We start from the raw sequence: 26,344 nt of genomic DNA, 5'->3' as shown, positions 1-26,344 counted from the left end.
TCCAAAGAAGCAGCGATTTGCAAGAGTTATTCTGCGTTTGATTTCATCGCTGGTGTCGTTGTCTATATTAATAGCGGTGTCTAGGTAGACAAAGTATTTAACTACCTCAAAGTTATAGCTGTCCATGGTGACGTTTTGTCCAAGACGTCGTCGTTCAGTGTCCTTTTTTTTATGACGGCATATACTTGGTCTTGCCCTCATTGACCACTAAACCCATCTTCTTCGCTTCCTTCGCAATGCTCAAAAACGCTCCACTGACATCACGCTTTGATCTTCCAATAATGTCAATATCATCTGCGTATCCGAGTAATTGAATGGACCTTTGGAAAATTGTGCCTCTAGTGTTGACAGTTGAGTTTTGCACAATTCTTTCCAGAACGATGTTGAAAAAGTCGCATGACAGTGCATCGCCTTGTCTAAAAACTTTTATGAAATCAAATGCATCGGTAAGATCTTCTCCGACCTTGATAGAGCAGCGTCCATTCCCCATCGTCATTCTGCACAAACGGATAAGTTTGACAGGGATGCCAAAACTAGACATTGCTCGGTAGAGCTCGTCCCTATACATGCTGTCATACGCGGCTTTAAAATCGATAAAGAGATGATGGGTATCGATTTGAAACTCCAGGGTTTTTTCCAAGATCTGCCGTAGTGTGAATATTTGGTCGATAGTGGATTTTCCTGGTCTGAAGCCGCACTGATAAGGACCAATCAGGTTGTTGACGAATGGCTTCAGATGTTCACATAATACGGCAGAGAGGATCTTATACGCAATGTTAAGGAGACTGATGCCTCTGTAGTTGGCACAGTTTAGAGGGTCTCCTTTCTTTTGTATCGGGCACACTATGCTGAGATTCCAGTCATCGGGCATGCTTTCTTCCGACCATATTTTGCAGATGAGTTCGTGCATGCTCCGTTCCAAGTCATCGATTGCTGCTTTGACAGGGATGGGAAGTTATCAGTGTGGGTCGCATCCCAGCCTCTTTTTATGTATTTTTAATTGGCTTAAAATTTGTCACGAGAAACAAATAAATGCGACCGCACTTTAAGACCGAGAGCTGAGGGATACAAAATACCCACACTTTCAAAAATCCACAAAATCATTATCCCCAAGTACAAAATCTCCAAAAACGAAATCCCCAGGATCTAAATCTCCATGACGATAATCCACAAACGAAATCCCAACATCTAATTTTTTCAAACTCCGTCAATGCATGTTTGTTTTCATTATTTGAGTTTATTTCTCGGAGCTAAAAAAAAGTTCATTAGATTACAACTTTACAAAACTTTACTTCTGGTTCAAAACCAATTTTCTGGATGCGTCAAAAAGAAAGCATGAACCCGAGTTAAAGCCAGTTGCCGATTGTCTTAAAATAATTTTCCTCGCAAACAAAATGTAGTATAAGCTTGGCATCGGCGGCGCGGCGCCTCAATACATTGTAGGGATCGTTTCCACAAATCATTTTTCCCAATCTATTTTCCCAAAAATCAATGGCTTCAAACAAGATAATTTTCACATTTTTTTTCCAAAAAATTTGTGTCACATTTTAAATTAATTTTAAAAAGTTCACTTTTTCACATGCAACACACGCAAAAATGGTTGGTTTTGACACTTATTCCGTTTTTTGTTCAGTGTTGCTGTTGCCACACTTGATTTTTTCTTGTTGAGGATTTTTTTGATTTTAGTGGTCAAATGCAAAACGTACTTTGCATATACCCAAACTCGCACCCACCCCAAATCCTATAGTGAATCCAAGCAGAAGAGTTTAAACCTACCTGTTAGTCCGCCGACCGTACTATCAGTTCAAAACATTATTATTGGAAAAACTTGGCATTGGGAAGGTTAATGATTGAAACCATTGCCTTGGGAATGACAAAAATTGGGACATTACATTTTTGGAAAAATGGACATTGGGACACACGGATTGGGGATTTTTTCCTACAATCGGAAATGATAAATGTTGTTACCACAATTGAGAAAATAAGCAGCGGTGAAAAACGTCAATTGGAAAAATAAAAAACAAGGCGGTCAAAAGTTGAAAAAATGTAATTTCTTAAATTTATATCATACTATGAACTATGCTAAATTATTTGTTTAATTTGGTTATTTAAAACCATGAATTCGAAAAAAAGTACAACTTAAAAAATTTAAATAGCAAATGAAACCTCTTTAAATGCATTTCATCTTGACGCCAACGACACTCTGACAGACCCTTCTTTACCACTGGGCCCACTGGCTTAGGCCCAGGGTCCACTGGCCCAAGCCCAGGGCCCCGCAATCACCAGGGGCCCACACATTGCTGAAAAATTACTTAACCTCTATTGGTCTATTTTCAAGAAAAAAATTATTTCGATACAATTTTAGATGCATAATGAATGATCAGAATTCGTACTTTCCTTGCTGAACAACAACCTTTGCTGAATAATAAATAATCACATTCCCTGTGAAATTATATGTACATATGTGGATCCGAGAAAAGGAAGAAATCTAAACAACAGAAAGAATTAATTGAAAAATTATCAAAACTGACATCGTATTTCACTTCAATTGCAGGAGAAACGTCTGCAAGTAATTGATAATCAATACATTAATCCAGAAATTTCAATGCGCTTTGATGCCTAGTGTCCAAACTTCATTCGTAAAAAGAAATTAAAAATGTTCAAACACACATTTTTATTTCATAAGTCAGTTCAGAAATATGTATACATTTAGTTTTATTTAAAAAGGCGAGCTGAATGACAATGAGTCGTCATCTTCCCAAGTTGAAAAAATTTCGTTTTCCACATTTTCTAAAAATTCCGGAGATGAATCAAAAAGCCAGGGGCAGGGCCCTAATCATGAAACTGCAACAACTCGGATCGTAGCTGTTGTAAAGTTTTTAGCTTCGCGAGGGCTTCCATTTCACGGTGACAATGAGATCCTCGGATCTCCCAATAACGGGAATTGTTTGGGATTCATTGAGTTGCTTAGCGAGTTTGACCGGTTTCTCGCAGATCATTTAAGCAAATTTGGTTATCCAATAAGTGGTAATGCGTTTTTTCAGCAAATATATGTAATAAATTTATTCATCTCATGGGAAGACAGGTTTTGAAAATTATTGTAAAAGAAGTCAAAATGGCAAAATATTTTCCAATTAGCGTTAATAGTCTCATATTGATCAACTAACATTTATTATTCGCTACGTAAAACGAGCCTGTTAAAAGGTTTTTGGACTTTATTGCAATTAACGAACATAGATCTGATTTTTTAGCGGAAACCATACTGAAGTTTTTGGAGGATCATGACATTTTGATAACAGATTTCAGTGGCCATAGCTACGACAACGTGGCGAATATGTCAGGAAGGGTTTTTGGTCTGCAGGTAAGAATAAAAGAAAAATGTAAATTTGCTACTTTTGTACCATATGCAGGGCACTCATTAAACTTGGTAGTGCATGCCGCTGGGTGTGTCTTAGAAGCAACCAAATTCTTTGTCATTGTTCAAAAATTGTATAACGTCTTTTCGGTATCTTCTCATCGAAGGATTGTGTTGACTGCTCATTAAGGTCCAACAAAAGTTTTAAAAAGTCTTTCTCAAACAAGATGGTTGGCGCGAGCTGATGCACTAAGCGCCTTATATAAATGTCATCAAGAAATTGAAGAAGCTTTGATGTCTATAGCGAACGATTAAGGACAGGCACGAGAGGCCAGAGAGGAAGCATTTAGTCTTTGCGAAAAATTGTCCAAGCTTGAATTTACCATACTTACAGAACTTTGGAACTCTGTATTGCAAAAAATTAGTAAAACAAGTACTTTACTTCCTAACCAAAATATTACCCTGGATATTGCAATAAATTTGCTAAGTGCAATAGATGAATTTAGAATTGGACTCAGGGACAATTTTGATAACTTTGATTCATCAGCCAGACAAAAACCCCGGATTCCGAATATAAGGACCTTTCTGAAAGGATAAGGTGCAGAAGCTCACGCCATACTTTTTTTGACGGCCCTGGACCCTCAGTAATTCTGACTGGGAAAGAAAGATTTAAAATCGAAACCCTTCTTCCCATTGTCGACACACTAAGCGCTCATTTCAAACAGCGACTAGGTTCGTATACGAACATTGGCCAACGTTTTGACTTTTTTTCGACTAAATAATCTGAATTCAGAAGACTTAAAAGAGAACTGCAAATCTTTTGCTAAATTTTACACCTTAGATATGAATGGAGATGAACCACATGCTGAATGCCTGTATTTAAAAGACTACTTGAAAATAAGTCGACACGAAAATGAAAAAAGACTCCTTCATTAAATTTTATTTATTTTATTTTGAATTTTTATATGAAATATTTATTTTTTGTTCTTATTTTTACTTTGTTTATGTTTATGTTTTAAATGCTTCAATAACTAATTATCTTTTTAATGAATTAAAAAAAATGATTTATTTCAAAAACAAAAAGAATAAATATCATTTCAAAGCTATGTGATTTTTTCTGTATACCTTTATTACATAACATAACATTTTTATATAAGCATAAAGGGGCCCCATTTTCGAACAGTGCCCAGGGCCCCCAAAAGGGTAAAGATGGTCCTGCACTCTGATTTCAAACATTGTTTCGACGAACGTGTAGGAGGCCGTTATTGTCCCGCATTTGTCGGTTTTAGACTTTTAGTAAACCATTTGATATTGGTCTCATCTGGAAGCTCTCGATTCCTCGATTGCAAATGTGTACATTACAGACGTGTTTGTGGGCGCATTCTCCTGAAAGACGCAATTGAGATCTGGAGCTTTTTTTTTAAAACCAAGATACATGCATATCTTTAATACACTAAGGAAGAGTGGAAGAGTTTTTTTTCTAAATCAAGACAAAAGTACAATCAGTTTATTCACATCAGTACCGGGGTCACGGTCATCATTAGTTTAATTTCAATAAATTCCCAAGCTTTAATAAAGCAAAAAATGCTTCCAAAGGCCTTAGGCTTCGCTTTTATCCAGTGTAAGCTAGGTCTGTCATTAGTGTTTGTATTGGAAACTAATAAACATCTTTTGTATTTTGGTTACACTATACTCTTGTCCATTGTTATGTTGATTATATATTATAGTCTTTTTATTATTTCAATAGGTAACTAATAATAGAAATGGTGATATTTTAATTTAGATATAACTCTGCTAATAATTTTCTACGTTATGATGCTTTGATACTATCAGCTTTATACGCAGATAATAATATAATGGACTACCAGAAACCATTCGACCTTTTATTCTTATCGTTGTATCTGTAATAATTTAAATGTCTGGCACACGTTGTTTTCAAAACCTTATAAAACTTGGGACCATTTACATTTGTATATACATAAAAGACATACATATATGTACATATATTCTATAAGAAAACGAAAATGATACATTTTAAATAAGCAGATGCGTCATTTCCATTTCCATTTCAAATTTAAATTTGAGTTATCCGAAGAGAACTTGAAGTTATACTAATAGCTGACGCGACTAACATTGGCTGCGTTCAATTGTAACATTACCATTATAAATAAATTTAATTATAAACATACTCACATTAATTCCTCTGCCACTTTCATGTAAATTCAGCTGCATAACCACAGCAAATACAGAATTCGGCAAATGGGCTAAGTTTCAAATGTTTCACAAAAATTGAAAGAAAAGTGAAGGAATGTTGGTAACGTGTCCTGCACCAACACCGATATTTTGCTTAGCTTATTTGCCAAACAATATGTTTAATCTGGCATTCGCTCCAATTTCAAGACAGAACTGAAATGATTTTTAGTAATATAAATGAAAACATAACAAAAATAAATATTAAAAAGTTTAAAAACATATTTAAGTCAATAGTTTATTATAATAAATGTTTGGGTAATTGATTTTTCTTTATGATAGGAAAAATACAGAAATTAAAAAAAAAAATGGAATTTAGGGCCTCACCCAATAAACTTCTCCATCTAGCTCGGTCCCTAGCTGGATGTCTTCCTCTACTGTCGCTGTCCTGTGGGTGTGGATTCGAAGGCTTTTCGGGCCGGAGCATTGGTTTCCATGCGCTCTACCTGACCCAGCCATCTTAGTCGTTGGACTTTTGCCCTTCTGGCTAAGTCTACGTCGCTGTACAGCCCGTAAAGTTCGTCGTTCTATCTTCTTCTTTACTCCCCTCTGATGCATACGGGACAGTAGATCACAGGAAGAACTTTTTTCTCGAAACGTACCAAAGTGGCTTTTATCCGCTTTTGTCATAGTCCATGCTTGGTCCTGTCTTGCTTTGCACTTATTAACTATTAACCAATTTCCCGCCTCTGCCTCAATACTCACAAAAGCCCCATTGACATCACGCAGAGTTGTTGAGTTCTTCCGATTATCTCAATGTCATCAGCAAATACAGACTTTTGAAAAATAGTGCCTCTAGTGTTGACGTGTGAGCTCTGCACAATTTTATTCTTCCAATTAAGATGTTAAAAAAAATCGCACGACAGCGCATCACCTTGTCTAAAACCTTTTTTGAAATCAAAAGGTTATGTTAAGCTGTTTCCAACCTTTATGGAGCAGCGTTAATTCTCCATGTTCATCCTGCACAAACTAACGAGTTTAGAAGAGATGCCAAAACTTGACATGGCTCTTTATTTCTCGTCCCTGTAGATGCTGTCATATGCGGCCTTGAAATCAATAAAAAGATGGTGGGTGTCGATTCAGTGTTCTTGGGTTTTTTTCCATCTGCCGTAATGTGAATATTTGATCGACTGTGGATTTTCCTGGTCTAAAACCAAACTGATGAGGACCTATCAGGTTATTGGCGATGGGCTTTAGACGTTCACATATTACGGCAGAGAATATTTTGTAGGCGATGTTAAGAAGACTAATTCCTCTATAGTTGGACTAGTTTAGAGGGTCACTTTTTTTTCAGGATCAGACAAACAATACTGAGGTTCCATTCATCGGGCATGCTTTCTTCCGACCATATCTTACAAATAAACTGATGCATGCTCCTAACCAACTTATCTCCAGCTGCTTTAAAGAGTTCGGTATTCAAGCCATCTGCTTCAGCGGCTTTAATAGACTTAAGCTTAGATATGGCAATCTTTACTTCGTCTAAGTCGGGAGGACGGGATTGTTGGCTTTCGTCGTCTATGTTGAATGGATCATCCTGCCTGGTAGCGGAATTCGGTTTGTCTTCGCTGTTATACAGTCTGCAGAAGTGGTCCTTCCATATCCTCTTCCTACTATGCATATGGGACCGTAGACCACGGAAAGAAGTTTTCTCTTGAAATGACCCAAGGTGCTTTTATCCGCTTTTGTCATAGTTCATGCTTCTGCACCGTTTAGCAGGACGGGGATGGAGAGCGGTTTTTGCTACTCAATTGCTTTGTTGGCCTAAGAAAACAGCTGTTAGCAAGAGATATTCTTCGTGTGATCTTAGCGCTGGTGTTGTTTTACGCGTTCAAAGCGGAGCCTAGGTAGTTACGTTTGTCGATGGTGAAGTTTTGACCGAGACGTTCGGTTGGTATCCTTTGTTGATGACAGCATGCCTTTTTAACTATTAACCCATTCAAGGGGTTATTTATACCCTTAACATGTTTAAAGTTTAAACACAATGCGATTAAAATAGGGAAGGATAAAAGAGGAGATACCGATGCACATTGGTCTTAATGTTTTTAATGTCAAAATGATAGGGAAAAAGAGAGTTAGGTAAAGCATTCCACATTCTCGTTGTGCGATTAAGAAAATAATCTCTATAATGAGCATTCTTAGAATTACGAGTATTACGGCATAATTGTTTGAGGGGGGAAATGCAACTGGCTAATTCGACAGAACACTGTTTATATAAATATCGGTTGAACAACGAAGGACATGAACCGTTTCGGCGGTGTTCGAGTGACGTAATTGATTCGGTTATAGTTCTATCGCCTATTATTTTCAAAGCTCTTTTTTGGATCCTGTCCAAAATACTTATACTTCTTTTAGGGGCACCTGCCTAAATACATATATGAGTTATATTTGATTTTTGAACGAATAAAGGCTTTGTAAATTATAGAAAAATCAGAAGAGGCAACAAATTTCTTGCACCGTTTCGGAGAAATCCGAAACATCTAGCAGTATTTTTGGCAATATCGAATATGTGATCATTCTATAAAAGGTGATCTGTGATACACATACCAAGTACTGAAAGTTGATTGGTTTCCTGTATGCAAGTGCCACTCATAGATAGTGGCATCGGGGGTGCGTTACGCTTTAACGACAGGAGAAAGCATTGAGTTTTCGAAGCATTAAATTCTACACGGTTTTTGATTCCCCATTGGACAATGCTGTCAAGATCAGAATTTAATGAGCTTATCATACGCTGCCACTGAAATTCCACATTCGAAGGACAAGGATGTGAATCTAGAAACGAATATGAAAAGCTGAGGGTATTGTCGTCGGCGAAACAGTTTAATGTATATTAGAAGTGACAGACAAAAGATCGTTTATGAATATAAGGAAGAGAGTCGGAGACAAAACGGAGCCCTGGGGTACACCAGCATTTATTTTATGAATTTCAGACTTGAAACCACCCAATACAACTTGTATTGAACGGTTAGAAAGGTAATTTCTAATCCAACGAAGAAGAGATTCATCAATACCAAAAACACGCATTTTCGATAGGAGAGCTTGGTGCCAAACTCTATCAAATGTTTTTGAAATATGAAGTGCAATAATCTTACTTTCTTACTTTGGACTTTCATGCAAGGGGTCTTAGGTTCAACACCTGCCTGTGCCACCTTAATTTAAAAAAAAAAATCATTTTCGCGGGTACTGCATCTTGCGAGGAATTGACAAATCCTTCAAGAGTAATTCTTGTCATGATAAAGTGCTTTCTCGAATTAGCCGTTCGGGTTCGGCCTAAAATTGTAGGTCCCTTCCATTCCTCACAACAGTACACGCACACAGGAATGGTTGAGAGTTGTAAGTCACCTGGTTCCCAACGGACTGTTGCGCCACCCAATTTATTTAATTTTAATCTTACTTTCTTCAAAACGATGTAAAGATTTGTTCCACTGTTCGGTGAGATGAACCATGAGCTCACCAGTGGACCTATTGCTACGAAAGCCATACTGTGGGTCATTAAGAAGCTTCCGTTCTTCAAGATATTTCTTAAGCTGAAAATTAATCAGCGTTTCCATGACCTTAGAAAGAAAGGAAGTAAGTGCAATTGGACGATAGTTTGAGGGGGAGGAGGATTCGCCGTTTTTAGGGACAGGGTGTACAAATGCTGTTTCCATCCGCTCGGAAAGAGATATTTAGAGTAGGAAAGAAGAAAAATCTTACGCAGGCCAGCGGATTTGTGTATGTCAAAGTCTTTCAGTACTCTTGCAACTGTACGAGTGCAAAAGAAGAATTGTCCCATAAAATCGTTTTCACTTTCAAGAACAGGAGGATTTATGGTCATGACACTCTCAGGTAGCGTCGAATTAACAGCAAATTGTGCTGCAATTGTTATCGAGCTAACATAAAAGAGAAGAGGGTTGGCACCGAGGATGAAGTGGTGTTTCGTACGTTTTTTACAAATGACCAGAAATTTGCACTACCTTTAGGACATTGTAGTATTTTTGGAGTCAATTTCTGGTCATGCAAAAATGTGTTCGTCGAATATGAGCGTAGCAGGTCTTTCCAGATTCTTTGAACTTATTCCAGTTTTCCTCAGTAGGGTTGGCTTTATAAATCTGGAAACTGACATCTCTGAACCTAAAAACCTCTTTACAGCTCGAATCAAACCATGAGTTCTCTTTAGGTTTGATAAATTTTACCCAATTCGGAATAAAAATTTTCATTCCACAAAGAATTAAGTTTGTAACCATATCTGCGCTGAAATCCACGTCACTATCGAGGAAGCATAGTGACCAGTTAAAGTTCCTGAAAAATTCATTAAAGCTGTTCCAGTTTGCTTTCTCATATTGCCAAACGACAATCAGCATATGCTAGTAATTGGACAGACTTTTAAAAAATAGTGGCACTAGTGTTAACGTGTGAGCTCTGCACTATTCTTTGGAGTAGTATGTTAAAGAAATCGCAGGAGTTCAGAGAGTCTCCTTTTTTCAGAATCGGGCAAACAGTACTAAGGTTTCATTCATCTGGCACGGTTTCTTTTCTTCCGAATACATCTTAAAAATAAGTTGGTCCATGCTCCTTGCCAAATTATCTTCAGCTTCTTCTAAGAGCTCGGCATTCCAGTCATCTGCTTTGTTAGACTTCAGCTTAAATATGATAATCTTCACTTCGGCTTCGTCGAAGTTGGGAAGACGAGAGTTTTAGCGTCGTCTATATTCAATGAATCATTCTGTCTGACAACGGAATCCGGTCCGTCATCGCCGTTATACAGTCTGCAGAAGTGGTCCTTCTATATCTTCAGCATTGACTGTTCTTCTACTTTGATGGTTTTACTTTCCTCCTTGAAACTTTCGGTTCGATGTTTATGCACTTGTGAATTGCATTTTACCTGCACATAAGACTTTCGAATTTCATTCCTGCTTTTGAACCTCTCAACATCTTCGACTACACGCTTCTCATGATCTCTCTCTCTCTTTTTCCTTTTGAGAAATCGGTGTTCAAGGCTGGGTGTTCTTGTTGGTGGCTACTTAAAACCAGGATATCAGAGGCGGCTAATTGTATCTTAGAAATGTTGCCACTGATTCTCGTTACATTGTGTTGGCGGCAGAGAAATTCAAAGAGGTTACTTGTGGCGCTGTCGGGGAAGGATTTGTTGATCTCTTGCGTTTGTATCCGTTCGACGTTTTGCTTTAGGTTTGCAAACCCGATATGCTGCCTTGGCTGCAATGAGGTTGTGGTTCGAGTCGATGTTAGCTCCTCGGAAAGTTTTTACATCCTTGATGCTGGAAGAATGTCTAGCGTCGATCGCAATATGGTCAATCTGGCTGACGGTAGACTGATCTGTAGAACTCTAAGTTCATGTATGGATTTTAAGGTGTTTATCTTGCCGGTTAATTGTATGGAGATTATTTTTTTTGAAAAAGAAAACACTTTGCGCTATAAAAAGTCGCATTTCAAAATAGACATAAATAAATAAGTGGCACAATAGACCGTTAAGAACTTGGAGCTCATGCTAAAAACTCTGGCATGATAGTCCAACGCACTAATCATTACGCCACGGGTACTGCAATTTATTCATAAAGGGGCATTTTGAAGGAAGCCAAGAAGTTAATGTTATAGTTGGATCGAAAATTAATCTTGCTGTTAACACCCACACCACGAATGGAGGTTACTTTAAGAAGGGTTATTATTGGTCGAATATTGTGTTTGTGATAAGGGCGGGCGTTTATGTCAAAAAATACGGCATTGGTATTTCTTAATGTTAAAAACTGTTATCGCAAGTGGTTGCAATTTGTTTCAAAATCTTCATGTCGTCAGCATAAATTTACAAATCAGATTTCTATAAAAAAATTTAAATATCGTCAATGCCAGAGATAAGAGGATACAATAAAAGCTTTCCTGAGGTCCCGAAAAAATCAAGCAAATAGGTTTGACACATGATATTGACGATCAGTTAGATATGAATGAACCCATAAATTGACATTCGCGTTATTGACCTGAATAAGTGTTTGTTGGACCCAAGTAACTTCCTTGTGGAACGCCAGATGGGGCCGAGATATATTTCGAGAGCGAGCTATCAACTTTAACTATTTGAATTCTACCAGCTAAATATGATTTAAGCCGCTTTAGTAGGGAAGAGTGAACTTAAGTAGGGAAGATTGAATACCTAGAGAAGTTAGTTTTTTTTTATCCAGATTTGATGATTAACTCTGTCAAATGCCTTTGCAAAATCTGTAAAAGTAACATCTGTTTGTTTGCGGTTTATTTCCCATTTACAAAGCCATGTTGAGAAACCGAAATATGGTTCTGAAATAACACAGTTAACCTATTGCAAATAACTTTTCAAATACTTTTGGAATACAAGAAATTATACAAATAGGTCTGCAATTAGTTACATCCTGCTTCGAGCCCGATTTGAAAATTGGCGTTAAGAATGAAACCTTCTAGCAATCAAAGAATTGCCCTTTCGCTATTGAAAGAATAAAAATCCACGAAAGTGATTGAGCTATTTCTATACCACATTTTTTTTTAACAAAATAACAGGAATCCCATCAAGCCCTTCACTTTTATTATCATCCAATTTAGATAAAATTTCTTCTAATTCAAAAGGACTAAAAACTAAAGGACCTATATGGACCAATCTACTCATATAAGGTAGTTTCTGGATAGGAGGAGTATCTAAAGAGTGAAAATAGTCAGCGAATAGATTACAAATCGTAGGTAAATCACTAGTAATTGTATTTCGATACCTCATACTACTAGGTAATCCGCTGGATTTACGCCTTGAGCTTATAGAATTCCAAAATCGATTGGCATTTAATTTGAAGGCACATTCAATAGAAAAAATGTAATTTTGATGTAAGAATTTATTGAGAGTATCGAATTCTCGTTGAAGATTTCGATAGTTTGGAAGTTCAGAATTATTTTTATCTGATTTATACAATTCGTATGACTTATTTTTTCTGTTTTTGAGATGGGTCAACCTCCCATAAACAGTTCAACCGTATCACTTGTGCTTTTAAGAATGTACATCAGTTTACTGTTGCGTCCAACTTTGGTCGTACTACGAAGTACAGGTTTTTGTTCTTTAGCCGTACTACGCGAATGTGGAATGCCCTACCAGTTTGATGTGTGTTGAAATTTCAAAAAGCGGTCGCAGATCGTTGTGTGGTTTTTACAAGGTGGCTCTTTTTTTTACCCAATTCAAAGAGAAGTAAATCAATTCAGGATATCGAAAGTGGGGAGGATTTAGGAACATTTAAATTCAAACTTTAGCTTGTTAAATATTTTATTACGATTTATAGAAAGAAGAACAAAAATCATTCATTAAATCAATCATCCACGTATTGTAACAACTAGCAACTAGTTCATTCAATTTGATTGTGAAATATTTGAGTTAACAAAAATATAATAACGAATACGCCATAGTATCCGCTTTCTAAGATCTTTGACCAGGAAAATCCAAATTAACTGTACCTACTCCTCATGCTAAATTAATCGGTCAATTTGTTTGCCTTCTGTGTCACCCGCATTCATCTATACCTATGGATTGCCCAGCACTAAAGTAGTAGAAAATTCCAACAACCAGGGGTTTATCTTGGATTCAAGCTTCATAGTAAATAACATCAAAGGCGAACGTTTTGCTTTTTTTAAAGTTTTCTTTAGATAGCACGATGAAATACAACAACAACAACCATTAATAAATCGTGATCGTTATTGTTATTGAAGCTACTATCACTATAAGAGTTACATGCACCTATTGGCTTCCTTTTCTTGCTTCTGATGCAGCATTATTCTGGTGTCCTACCATGGCAATTAGGGCCACCACAATAAACTACTACACACCATACCGAGGCTATGAACAATTTAAATGCAATTCCTAGCAGAGCTGACCCATTGCAAGACCTCTTCTTGTGGAAATTAATATTTGGTAAAGCTATTCAACAGCAGCAGCAGCGGCAGTTATAATCTTTTGATTCCACTAATCAAGCCTCTAGATCGAAAGAGACTCTGTCCGCTGTCCAGCCCTTTAACCATAATCCACCTTCGCTTCTGTCTGCATGTTTCTTTTACTTCTACTCGAACTGATTATTATTATTGTTTTCGAGTTCTTTTGTTTCGTCCGACCGACCGACGAGACGGTTTTAACTTAAATCTTAGGATCCCGCACATTGGCTATCAGGGTAGCCAAAATAATTTGGTTATTCTACAATAAAGAGATGGTTTTATGGACTTGGCTTATATCAATCAATTGGACAATGAATTTAAAAATTGATGTACCTATTCAAATTTTGTTGAGGGATCAAAGAGAAAAAACCGAAAATATTTATTAGAATGGCGGTGCGGCCGGCGGCGCGGCGTTGTATAATTTCGATTTTAGTTATTTATGTAAGCTTTTCAAGAAAACACATTATTTGTAAGCATACAGTTTATCAAAAAGTATTTATTGCTCTTCAAAAAAGATGCACATATAACGCAGTATGTGATCAAAGCTAATCTTCTTTTTTGGAAAGTTCCTCTACCATTTTGGCGCTGATTTGTTTCAGTTGCTTGCGAGTTGGTACGTTTTGATTTAATTTGCGTTCTTGGGCTTCCCCATCATGAGCATCATCTAGAAATACAATATTTTTATTTTAAATATTTACATATGCAGTCAAAAACAGAGGGGCAATAACTCATTAATAATTTATTATTGCACTTATTATTAAAGCTTTATTAATCTGTTTGCTTCTGTCGTAAAGAAGGTGGCGGAAATAAGCAATAATAAGCAATCAGGGGGAGTTACATACTCAACATAAACTCGAATTTTTGGAAACCGCTTATATATAAATGTTTTCTAAAGGAGGCTAAAAAATACATATTTCAAGGGCTAAAGTGACAACCTTAGTTATTCGATTATTTAAGAACACTCTCGTCACGCAAGATATGGTCTAACTGTTTAATTTGCCCGGCTCTACACATATGAAGCATTTCAAGAGTCCAACAAGATTCTAAATATGGTGTTTTGGGTCCCTTTCATGCAGAAATGTTAGAAATTGTGTTGAAATGTAGCTTTTTTCCAAAAATACTCATACTCTCATATATCTTTATTTTATTAATTCATTAAAAACGGTACATAATAATTTACAAAAAAAAAAAAACTTACAAGCATTGCATTAGAGCCGTCTTCCGAATATTATCAAGATATTTACATTGAGAAAAAAGTATACAATTATGAAATATAAAATAAAGAACATAATTCGTCACCTGGGTTCTATCTTGTTCTATGTCAATTTTTCAAAATGTTGGGAAATCGATTTTAAAAGTCCAGATCTAAAACTTTTGTTTATCTTACCAAATTTATTTTTGGAAGTGATGTTTTTTGTTTTAAAAACAATTTAAGAATTTCTTTTTTCTGCTGTTTTTTTTTTTGCACTTCAGAATTTCAGAAAGTAGTAAGCTTATAGCAAGCTTCAAACTACGATCAGAGGCTCATCATAAGTGCATGTGTAAGTTGTTAGTAAGATAATAATACAATTAAAGCCTAACACACGCACAAAATACAAAACATAATTACCATTTAACATGAATTAATACAGAACAACAAAAGATAAAATAAAGACGTTTACGATAGTGGAGCACTGATTCTAACAATGATTTAACAATTTAACAATTTAACAATTTATTATCGTTTGCTTAACACAGTAAGATACAATATCTTATAAGCTAGTGAAAAGCTATTATTACAAATAAATATTTTTATAAGTGGTATCAAAGATAATTCAAAGTAGTTTCAATTTATTCTATAACAAAGACAAACAAAGAAAAATAAGAAGAAAACTAATTACATTAATTCTAATCATAATTAATGTTCAAACATTTAAAGAAGATAGATGATTTCTAATTTCTATCTTCATCCTTCGCGGATCTTCAATACTCCTAATATCGCGTGGAAGACTATTCCAAAGACGAATACTATTTATAAAAAATTGGCGCTCCGATGTTAAGGATGAGTACCGCGGATGAATGAGTTGTCCGGATCTACTCGAAGTAGGTGTTCGTATTCTTTCAAACAAATAGCGGGGTTCATGCGTTAGTAAAATGTCAGAAAACAAAAGTAGAGTACGAAGCTTAACTGAAAACGCTGAAACATGCTCATATCTTCGTAAACCATAGATACAACGAACTGCGCTGTTGAAAGCTACATTTAATTTACGCTTGCTTTCAAAACTGCACGAACTATATATTTCACACCCATAAATAAGAATTGGCACTATTAATGTTTTACCAGCACAATTCGAGTTTTGATAGGGGTAAAAGATTGAGAGGTTTTAAGGGAACGTAAAGCACCATACGTTTTTCCTATGACTGAGTTTATATGATTATCCCACGTCAAGCAGCGATTAAAAACAATACCCAGATTTCTAGCTGTCTCAGAGTATATAATTGGAGTATTGTTAAGGAATACCAATGGAAAGTAGGATAAGTCTAATGGTTTCCGTGAAATAACGAGACAGTTTGATTTCAAAGATGATGTTCAATGAGACCGACTCTGCAACTTAGGTACAACTGCACATCGTCGGCGTACATACAGATTTTACAGTACTTTACAATACTAGGAAGTGCGTTAATGTACAATGAAAACAAGAGTGGATCCAAAATTGACCCTTGTGGAACTCCCCTAGTAGTTGACAAAAACTCAGATAAATTGTTATTTATATCAACTGCTTGTTTTCTTCCACTCAAGTAATATTTGATTAAATCTACAGCATTGGATGAGAAACTAAACTCATTATGAAGTTTGTTGCACAGAACAGAGAAGTCTACGGAATCGAATGCCTTGGAAAAGTCTAGTAAAACTAGAAACGAGATTTTGTCTTCATCCATCGATTGTCGCAAATCTTCTGTCACATTTATGAGCGAGGTAATACAGCTATGCCTCTTATGGAAACCAGATTGGTTTGGCGTTAATAGATTTGTACGACTCAAATACGCATTCATTGGTCTTTGTACCAATTTTTCAAAAACTTTTGAGATGTAAGGCAAAATGGATATGGGCCTAAAATCATCCATTTGTGAATTTTTTGGGATAGGGATGACTTTTGCAAGTTTCCATTGTGGAGGAAATTCACTTGTTGTAAGACTGTAATTAAAAATATGAGTTATGTATGGTAAGAGAATCGGCAAAATAACTTTTAGAATGAATCTCATCAACGTCAGAAGCATTAGATTTTAAAGATAAAAGGCTCTCTACTATATTTGTGTCGTTTATGGTGGTGAAACCAAAACTTAATGTTGAGGTTATGGCAATCTCGCCCAGTCTTACATCGTTTGAGTTTTCAACGTTGATGGAAACGGGTATGGATGGTAACGAAACAAATTTACGATTTAAGACGTTGCCATCGATATTGTCAAGCACGTCAACTTTTAGGTTTACCAATGCCTATTTCTCTTAAATTCTTCCACAACTGATGCTTGTTCAAAGCTGAACCTAAACGTGTAGAAAAAACCGTGGCCTTAGCAGCTTTTATCTCTTGTACTACTTTATTCCTTAAGGAGCAGTAAACTTGTCTTAGTTCCAGTAGTCTATATCGTTTCCACCATTTATAAGCTTCATCACGTTTTTGTATAAGAGATCGTATTTTGGAAGTGAACCAAGGAGGCCTATAAACGTCAGTTCTTACTGTTTTTAAAGGAACATGAGCATCATACAAGATTTTAATATTTTCGTTAAGGAATTATACTTGTTCCGTTGTTGAGTGCATATAAAACAAAGCTTCCCAATTTACATTTCTAGCTTGGTGTTCAAATGCATTTAAATTAATATTTCTTAAGTCCCTGTACTGGAATGTTCTTAAATATGAAGAAATATGAAAATCGAATGCAAGAAATATCAGGTCATGTCTTGAAAAACCTGGTGCAGAAAGTTGCTCATAAAGTGCAACTTTTTGAAGATCACTGAGAAATGTGTTGGCATGGTAGTATTTACTAATTGCAAACAAAAAATACTCAACCCTTCAGGAAGACTAGTATCAACTAAAATATTACTGTTAAAGTCTCCGCACAATATAACATCAGAGCAGGTAAGAGAAACTTCTTCCAAGAGGCTTATTAAAGGCAAAAAGCTAATGCTATTGTTTGGTACTCAATTTTACTGTCGGAAGCGGAAACACAGTGTAACTTACATTTAATAATGTTCTTTACAAAAATTGCCACCCCTCCACCTCGACCCAATCTATCTGCTCGAAAAGCTTTATATCCCTTCAGTGAACATATTTGATCATTAACATTGCACGAGAACCATGTTTCCGAGACACAGATAACTTCCACACCGGATTCCTCGAATAGATCCCGAAACTCATCGATCTTGGGCAATAAGCTCTGCGCATTAATGTGGCAAACCCTAAGCCCATTTTTTCGCCCACTCAAAACCTTCACCATCGTCCTTAACTCGACCATTATTGGGTATAACTATGATTTCAATTGTTTAACTCAAATATTTATAATTTTCTTCTTATTTTTCTTATTGTTTATTTTATTTTTATATTTTTTGTTTAATTTTTGTTTTTTTGTAAAAATGTTTTGGAATAAATTAATTAATCATAACGTGTTTGGTCTGGCAATTTCATTCAATGTCTGCAAGCAGTCTATCAGAACAGCTGTGTCGCTGAGATGACGTTTTATATAAACAGCTCCTCGCATCGTGTATGCAGCGGCCAGTTGTTTACTTTTTTTTAGTGTAAGCGCTTTTTGAAATAAGAATTTGTTGTTTTGCGATAAGATTTTAATCCCACCTTATTTAAATTTAAATCTATCGTTGAACAGTTTAAGTTATATAAAATGCTCATTCGACTTAAAGCTTCATTTTTCCTATAGTAAGTTCTATGGAAGTCAATATGTACAAAATCAAAAGAACGTAAGTGATGAGTTCAATTCAAATTTACACAAGATAGCAAATAAGGTGCATCAATTTCACCGTTGATGAGTTGATGAAGAAATATTAAATCATTGTTAACACGCCTTTGATGAGAGAGAGATTGCAATTGAAGAAGCTGAATACGATATTCATAGGGAGGCAGATTATAAGGATCTTTCCAAGGAAGGCCAAAGCTATTGAAATTATGTTGAATTGATTCAATACGTTTTCTATAAATTTCGTAATAAGGAGTTCATGCTTGCTATACATTCACATGGCAATTGTACAAAGAAAGAGTTACATAGGGATCATTGAACTTATTTTCCCAGCGTTTTATAACACCAAGCATAAAACTTTCCTTATTGACAATAAAATTAATGTGATGTGTAAATTCTAAGTTGGAACAGAAATGAACACCTAAATCTTTTAATATGGAGACGTGACAGAGTTTTTGCTGTGATCAAATACACTTACGATTCGTTTTTTAGTAAAAGTTATCGTCAAAATATGAAACTAATAGACAGGGTGAACAGAAAACGGCCAAGATGGCTTTCCAGGAGAACACTAGATTGAGGAACAAAAGGTTCAGAATTTTTTAAGAATTTCTAAATTTGAGCTGTTGTCAAGGTATGATTTGATCCAAGCTATGAAAAATGGTGGAAAACCAAGAGCTTTAAGTTTTAATAAAATAATTCAGTGGCTAAGTTGGTCAAAAGCACAGTAAACACAGTTAACTTCATAACCTTGTTCTAAAGCGTTTGAACATACGAGTATGTTTGAGAAAGCGAGGAGATTAGTAACGGTTGATCTTTTTTTCACAAAACCATGTTGCTGTTCGCGAATGAGTTTTTTTACTAAAAAATGATACACTTTTACGAACAACTTGTTCAAACAATTTAGGTATGCAAGAAAGCTTTGTAATGGGCGTGTAGTTGCTTATATCCGCCTTGTTACCTTTCTTGAAAATTGGTGTTAGAAATGATTTCTTCTATATCCTGCGAAAGATTGAATAAGAACGTAAGGGGTTCAACTAAAGCATTACTAGACTTTTTTAAGACTATTGGGGGAATACCAACGGGACCAGCTGCACAGTCATCATTCAACGCAGATAAAACATCAAGGACTGTACTCTGTAGCACAGGTATGTGACTACAGCTAGTTTGCGAAAAAGTGTGAAGATTATGAAAATATACTTCATCAACTTCTTGAGGGCTATAAACAAATGACTCACGGAAATTATTTGCGAAAGCGTTACAGATATCAAAAGTTTTATCTAACGAAAGGTTCTTGTAAGTGAAGTTAACTGGAAAGCCATCTGATTTTTTCTTTGAGTTTACAAAATTCCAAAAATTTTTAGGATTCTCTTTCAAAGAGGTGGCCATATCCGTAACATAACAAGCATATATAAAATTAGAAAGAGATTTAAATTGGTTAAAGAGTTCAACATAAAAAGAGAAGTTGACTGGAGACAGATTTTTGAGATAAGTTTTCCATGCTTTATTTCTTTTGTTACGAAGTAAACGCAATTCTTTCGTGTACCAAGGGTGGTTAAAGTTAGTATTTCTTGATTTCTTAAAAGTTAGATTTATTTCTAAACAATTATTAAGGAGCTTATACAAAATTGAAACTGCTTCGTCAATATTAGAAAATGCTTAAATATCAGCAATTCACGAAATGTTTAAATCTTCAGACAACTGCTGGAAATTAGCTCTTCTGAAGTCAAATTTATGTAAGCAATCAAAGGAATTATTGTGTTCAGTAAGGCGATTACTTAAGTCAAGAAAAATGTCCAAGGGGGGGATGATATTTATCAATATTAGTAATTCCTGATCTTATTTTTTGAGTTTTTAATACAGCTTGTTTGCTGTAAGTCAGTAAGAAGGATTTTATCGAGAAAAGATAGTTCCAATTGTGAAGAAGAGAGAGAGGCTTCAAGGCAAGATTCGTCTTCCGATTGATCCAGTCAAAGTGTGGTAAATTAAAATCCCCTAGAAGTAAAATATTGTTGTCAGAGCAGGACAAACTGATAGCAAAGTCTAATGCTAAGGAGAGTTCGCTATAAACACATTTAAACTTTTTAGAGGAATATAAACGTTTAAAATAAAATTAGTCTTAGTCTGTACCATTATCTTTACACACACCAGTTCAATTGATAATTCAAATGGAAAATATACAGAAGAAGAGAAATATGTATTTTTTACCGCTATGAGAAGACCTCCACCTAAATCCTTTGCATTACCAACATGACGATCATTTCTGTAGGTAGAAGAGGGCAAGCCTTGGTTTTCAAAGAAACAACTCATTTTTGATTTTGTGTAAATTCTTTGATTAAAGTCTCTGAGGTCCCTATATTTCTATTGCAAATTGAATCGAAGAACGTGGGATTCGTTACTAATTTAAAAGAAGAAACAAAGCTATTTGGTTTATTGAACTTAGTACACCTAATGGATGAGCTACAAGGTATGCTCTTGGTAGAAACTAAGTGAGAAATTATATCTTCTGGCGTTGTTAGTGAGTCAAGACGAGATTGGTTTCAATACAGCTTTGATATGGATGGAATTGTTTATTGCTGTTCCAGTAACGGAGGCGCTAATGGAAGCTGAATTTAAGTCAAGAATTGGAGTTATATGAAGAGTTCCAGTGGGATCTGAAAGTATTGGAGTGATATTAACATTAGTTCGTTTTAAGGGAGGGGTAGAATTTCTAGCAATCAAAGAGTTTTCTTCTCTTCTTTTTTAGACTTTTTCTTTTGTTTATCAGGTACACTCTCTGCGTTATTAACACCAGTTCCTGATTGCGCGAGAATATCTTCACTTGCAGAAGGTAAGTTAGAAGGAATTTTGAGCTTACCTTAATCATCAGTCGAAGTGGAACTATCAACCATGATGTTGGTTGCAGAATATGCATTTAATTTGAAACTTCAGTAATGAATGAAATTAATAGCACTTCAAAATCTTTAGAAAGTTTTAAAAAGTCAGCCTTAAAAGAAGACATTTTAAAAGCTAGTTGGTATACAGACAGCTTACGGCAGTCGTGACAGCACCAGGAAGCAAATTTCGAGTTGAGTAATTTTTCGATAAACGCATTCGTTGAACCAACGCATTTTGCATGGTAAAGATTACCACAGGGTCCAAAACATACAAATCTTGGCATCAACGCTCCAGCCCGGAAGGTCTTCGAATCCAATCCCGAGGGACGGCGCAGTAGAGGAAGACCACGACTCAGGTGGCAAACGCAGGTGGGTGAAGACCTCAACCAACTTGTGCTTGCGAAACTGGAGACAGCTAGCTAGAGACCAAGCTAGCTGGAGACGCGTGTTGGTTAAGGCCCAGGTCCACCCCGGATTATAACGCCACCTTAAGTAAGTAAGGTATCGAACTCGCGGGAGAATTAATTAAAGCACTCTTGTTTGCGGGTGATATTGTGGTTCTCGCGCTATCTCCAGAATCACTACAGCTTATGATAAACCGGATTTTTGAATACTATAAAATATGGAACCTAATAGTAAACATGGAAAAGTCCAAGATCTTGATTTTCAAGAACGGAGGAGGCAGAAACTACCTTAATGAAAAATGGAACTACAATGGGGAAAATATAGAGATTGTCAAAGAGTTAAAATACCTTGGAGTGATTTTGACAAAAAGGCAGTAGCAGATTCAATCTTATTCTATGCGGCTTAAGTATGGGGAGCGAAGCAATATGAAGATGTGGAAAAATTATTATGCTTCTACGTTAAAAGGATCTTGCGCCTGCCACCAAATACGCCAAACTGTATAGTTATGTTGGAAACGGGACTGCAGCGACGAACACTTCGAATGCAGATTGATTATGTGCTCAAAATCATGAATATGGATAATTACCGGTTAACGAAGATAGTGGCACCTCAAACTATTCGAGAGAGGTCAAGATGGTATTCAGAATGGATAAAACTTGCTAAGCACAGTGACATGGACTTTACAATAGATAACTTTGATTTTAATCAATGGAAAGAATAACTGTACACTTAATTGCAAAAGTGATTGATATTGATATGTTATGCGGAAAATGCCTTAATGAAGAAACTGGGTCTCTGCACAGAGCAATTTACGGTCAACTTAATCACAATTTGGAGTCGAAGAACTATTTCCGGGATGAATACAGCGTAGAGGAGATTTCGATGATGGTAAATGTCCAATTCTTAAAGACATCAGGAGAATTGTTCTTGGGACGAGTTTATTTTAATGAAAAAGAGAGTTTCTGAAGATAATATTTGATTTCAAGAGTAAACTATTAAAAAAAAACTTTTTAAATTATGTACATACCTAATTTGTTTGTTTATAAATTATATTTCATAAAAATGTTGTGTCAACTAGGCAGACGGCAGAATACCATCATTATTTGATTTTTGTAAACAATGTAAATTATTTAAGACGAGCAATACAAATCCATCTAATCTAATCTAATCAATTAAAAGTACAAGGAGAGTCATATCTATTAACTCAATGCAATAAGTTTTGAATTCAAGGGAATTCAAGAATCTGCCATTCGAATTGATTATCAAATGAAAGGCTTATGTGGTCAAATATTTCCAAAAGCTAGTTGACTTACATACGTATAAATAGAATTTCAATCCTTTTTTTGGAAAAAGTGATTATATCGTGCGATAGAATGACAGGAAAATGATATTGTATCAAATGGTATTTAAACCTGGTATTTTTCTTTCAATATATTTATATCTAGTGTTAACGTTTAATGTTTTTAAAATACATCTAAATGTTGAATTGAAATTTAACTCCAAACTAGGGGGTAAAACGCATGTATCTGCGACATCAAACATGTTTTAAAGGCGTATAATTGTATCCTCTACAATATTTATAAAACAATAAAATGTTTATAAAATTGTTTTCTTTTATACGGAAGGTTTCACAGAGAAAAAGGGAAAAAACTGGAAAAGTGTTCCATAAATCATGTAACCGTCTTTGCATTTATCTCTAATGGCTTTTCAATTTGCATTTCTAAAAACAACTTAAGTTTAAATTTTATTTTATAGGTTAATAAACTAGATAAACAAGCTTCATGGGAAGAAGTTCTAGGGAAGCCTAATCACTTCATCTGGCTTCGGCCGAAAAAACATGAACTTATGCTAGAGACAGTTTGTTTGGGCTCTGGAAGAGTATAGGACATTGATAAGTATAACATGCTTACAACATACATAAAAATGCTATATTGTTTAGAAAACAATAGAAGATTTATTCTTTAACAGTATTTAGTCAATTTGCAGATTAAGAAGGACAACAGCCTAAAAATTTGATCTTGAGGTGGGAGGGACAGCGTTATTGACGACGGTGTTGTAAATTAACTGAATTTACCACAAAGCTCTGTCATTTCAGAAAATATACAATCAGTTGATACCAAAATATCTATGACAACGGAAACACTTCACCAATAACCTTCAAACCCAAAGAAGAGGAAGGGCTCTACCAAGTTTCCAAGTGAAATTTGTCAAATAATGATTTTGAACAAATAATAAATGTATATCTTCATGTTTCACGATCATAAATTAATTTTCTTATAATATATTCAGGTGGTATCAATTTAAAAATAGAAAAAATATTGCCTTAACATGTTTACAATAAGTAGAAACTGAGTAAAGCTGAGTTCTAATATCCTAGATGCCAACCTTTTAGGATATAAGAAATCGAAGTTCTATCTCCAACACTGGACCTACATTTTTTAAGGCGAATCTTAACGGCTAATTTCAGGAAGCACTCGCAAAGAAACAGTATCCGCGAAAACTTTTTTTATGTAGATGGCCCAGGCCCCTGCCTGAACCCAAGCCTCTGGCGTGACAGCCCTACACACTTTTTTTTTTCATTATTTCTTAAAACTATCTTAAAGCTAGATACAAATTCATAAAACAACCCTAATTATCCATAACTTACAACTAGCTTACTGGTCCCATACGGACACGCTAAGTTAAACAATGATACAAAATCTATTTAACTTCAATTTAATTTTATTTGTTTTATTATTTATTAGAAAATTAAAAAAACAACTACTATAAATATCCCTTTTTATTTTTACTTAAAAACTAATTAAAATAAGGTCCTTAAATGAAACTTCAAACTTACTTAAGCTACCTATTCTACCTATAAACTACTTAAAACTAGAAAAACTACAGCAGCAAATCTAACTATCTAAAATTGTTTGCTTCTCTTGCCACCATGTCTATTCTACTAAAAACCTAAAGCCTAAAACTACAAAACAAGTAAGTAAGCCGGCCAGGGCTTGAAACCCCATCACGACTACTCACTATCAAGTGCCGATTGAAGCTACCAAAACTTGTTTTCCTGCTTCACCCTATCAGTTCGGTCCCGTTCGGACACAGCCCTACTGAACCAAAGGAGCTCTGCTCCGCCTTGTGCCATGACGTCCTGATTGTACAGGAATCGCCTATCCATGGTTTGTCGTCTGACGTAATAGATTAGCGGAAATGCAAATCTACCCTGTATTAGACCGCATCTGTCTAAAAAGAGGAATGCCGCTGGTGGAATGAAGCCGCTCAAGCGTGCACTTTTAAAATACTCGCCGTTCGGATAGAACGCTACGAAAGACAGAGTCGAAGACATAGCCCTTGCAATGTGACCTCGAACGAGTTTTATCACGAAATTGTCAATTCTGTTGATTCGAGCCCCGTTGTATAAGACCTCGTTGTAATAGTACTTACTTACTTATAGTAGTATTGCACGTAAAAAGAGTCGGATGTTCGATATAAGCCGGTAAAACCGCCGCGCCGCTCGAACACCTCAAACATCTCCATTTGGGAAGGGGCAACGTTGAACCACACAGAACAACCATAAACGATCATCGGCCGTATGAGGCCATGTAGCAAATTACTTTCACTCTGGGGTCAAGCCGACTGCCGTTTTGTCAGAGCAGCATTCAAACGTCTGTCAAAATATAAATACTGATCTAACCAGATACCTAAGTACTTCACTACACTTTTGCTCTCTAGTGGTTGCCAAGAAAATCAACGATGAGCATCTTGCACCAATTCTTGCACATATCCCTCGTGGTCCTAGCTAACGGAGTCCGGAACAGAATCGTCTCTGACTTCTGGACACCTATTTTCAGTTTCCAGTCGTCGCAATATCTCTGAATCTTGCCGAAATCAAGCTGCAAGAGAATTCTAATAACCTCAACCTTTCGGGCCGTTCTGAACGCAATTAGATCGTCGACGTACTCAATTGCCTTTGTAAGACTACCTATTAGATCGCTGTTGTAAATGCTGAAGAGAATAGACGAATTCACCGCTTACGTTACATTGCCACTTTTGACAACAAACTTTCTACCGTTAAGCATATCATAAAATATATACAACAATGGTTTGCTTCTGCCAAGCCTGCTCAGTTTTAGATAAAGGCCCTCTAACCATATGGTGTTGAAGGCTTTTCCCAAATCAACCAAGACATTACCTGTGTATTGTTGTTTTGATTTATTCTATTGGATATCAGAAACGAGTTTAGACGCAGCATGAATTGTGTCATGAACCGCCTTATACCCGAACTGTTTATCCGGAATTATTTTGCTGGCCGCAGCGCACTTAGTCAGAGCCCTATTAATGATTTTTTCGAAAACTTTGCTGATGCTCGAAAGAAGACTTATCGACCGAAGATTTGACGGGTTGGAGTTGTCCTTTCCCTTTTTCGGGAGAGGATGAACCACAGCGGTCTTCCAATGCACTGGATAGTATGCATTATTCAGTGCATTGTTGAAGAGTGTGAAGAGAGTTCCGTCGGTAAATGTCTCAGTACAACGTTGGATATACCATCGACACCTGCTGACTTTTTATTTTTTATTGAATTGAAGATGAGTTGAAGCTCAACCTTCGT

General features: G+C 35.9%; 1 protein-coding gene across 1 annotated transcript in view; it reads right to left on the bottom strand.

The window, feature by feature from the left end:
- Positions 1 to 14,007: 14,007 nt before the first annotated feature.
- The window catches only part of LOC129943400 (uncharacterized), a 43,597-nt gene continuing 31,260 nt past the window's right edge, over positions 14,008 to 26,344 (bottom strand). The window contains exon 10 of the mRNA XM_056052819.1: positions 14,008 to 14,189. Within this exon, the coding sequence (XP_055908794.1) occupies positions 14,071 to 14,189 (119 nt within the window). The 3' untranslated portion in view covers positions 14,008 to 14,070. The remainder of the gene's footprint in view (positions 14,190 to 26,344) is intronic.

This window comes from Eupeodes corollae, chromosome 1 (genome assembly GCF_945859685.1).
Source record: "Eupeodes corollae chromosome 1, idEupCoro1.1, whole genome shotgun sequence".
Lineage (NCBI taxonomy): Eukaryota > Metazoa > Arthropoda > Insecta > Diptera > Syrphidae > Eupeodes > Eupeodes corollae.
The sequence above is the reverse complement of the archived record's forward strand: the minus strand, read 5'-3'. Positions and strand labels throughout refer to the sequence as shown.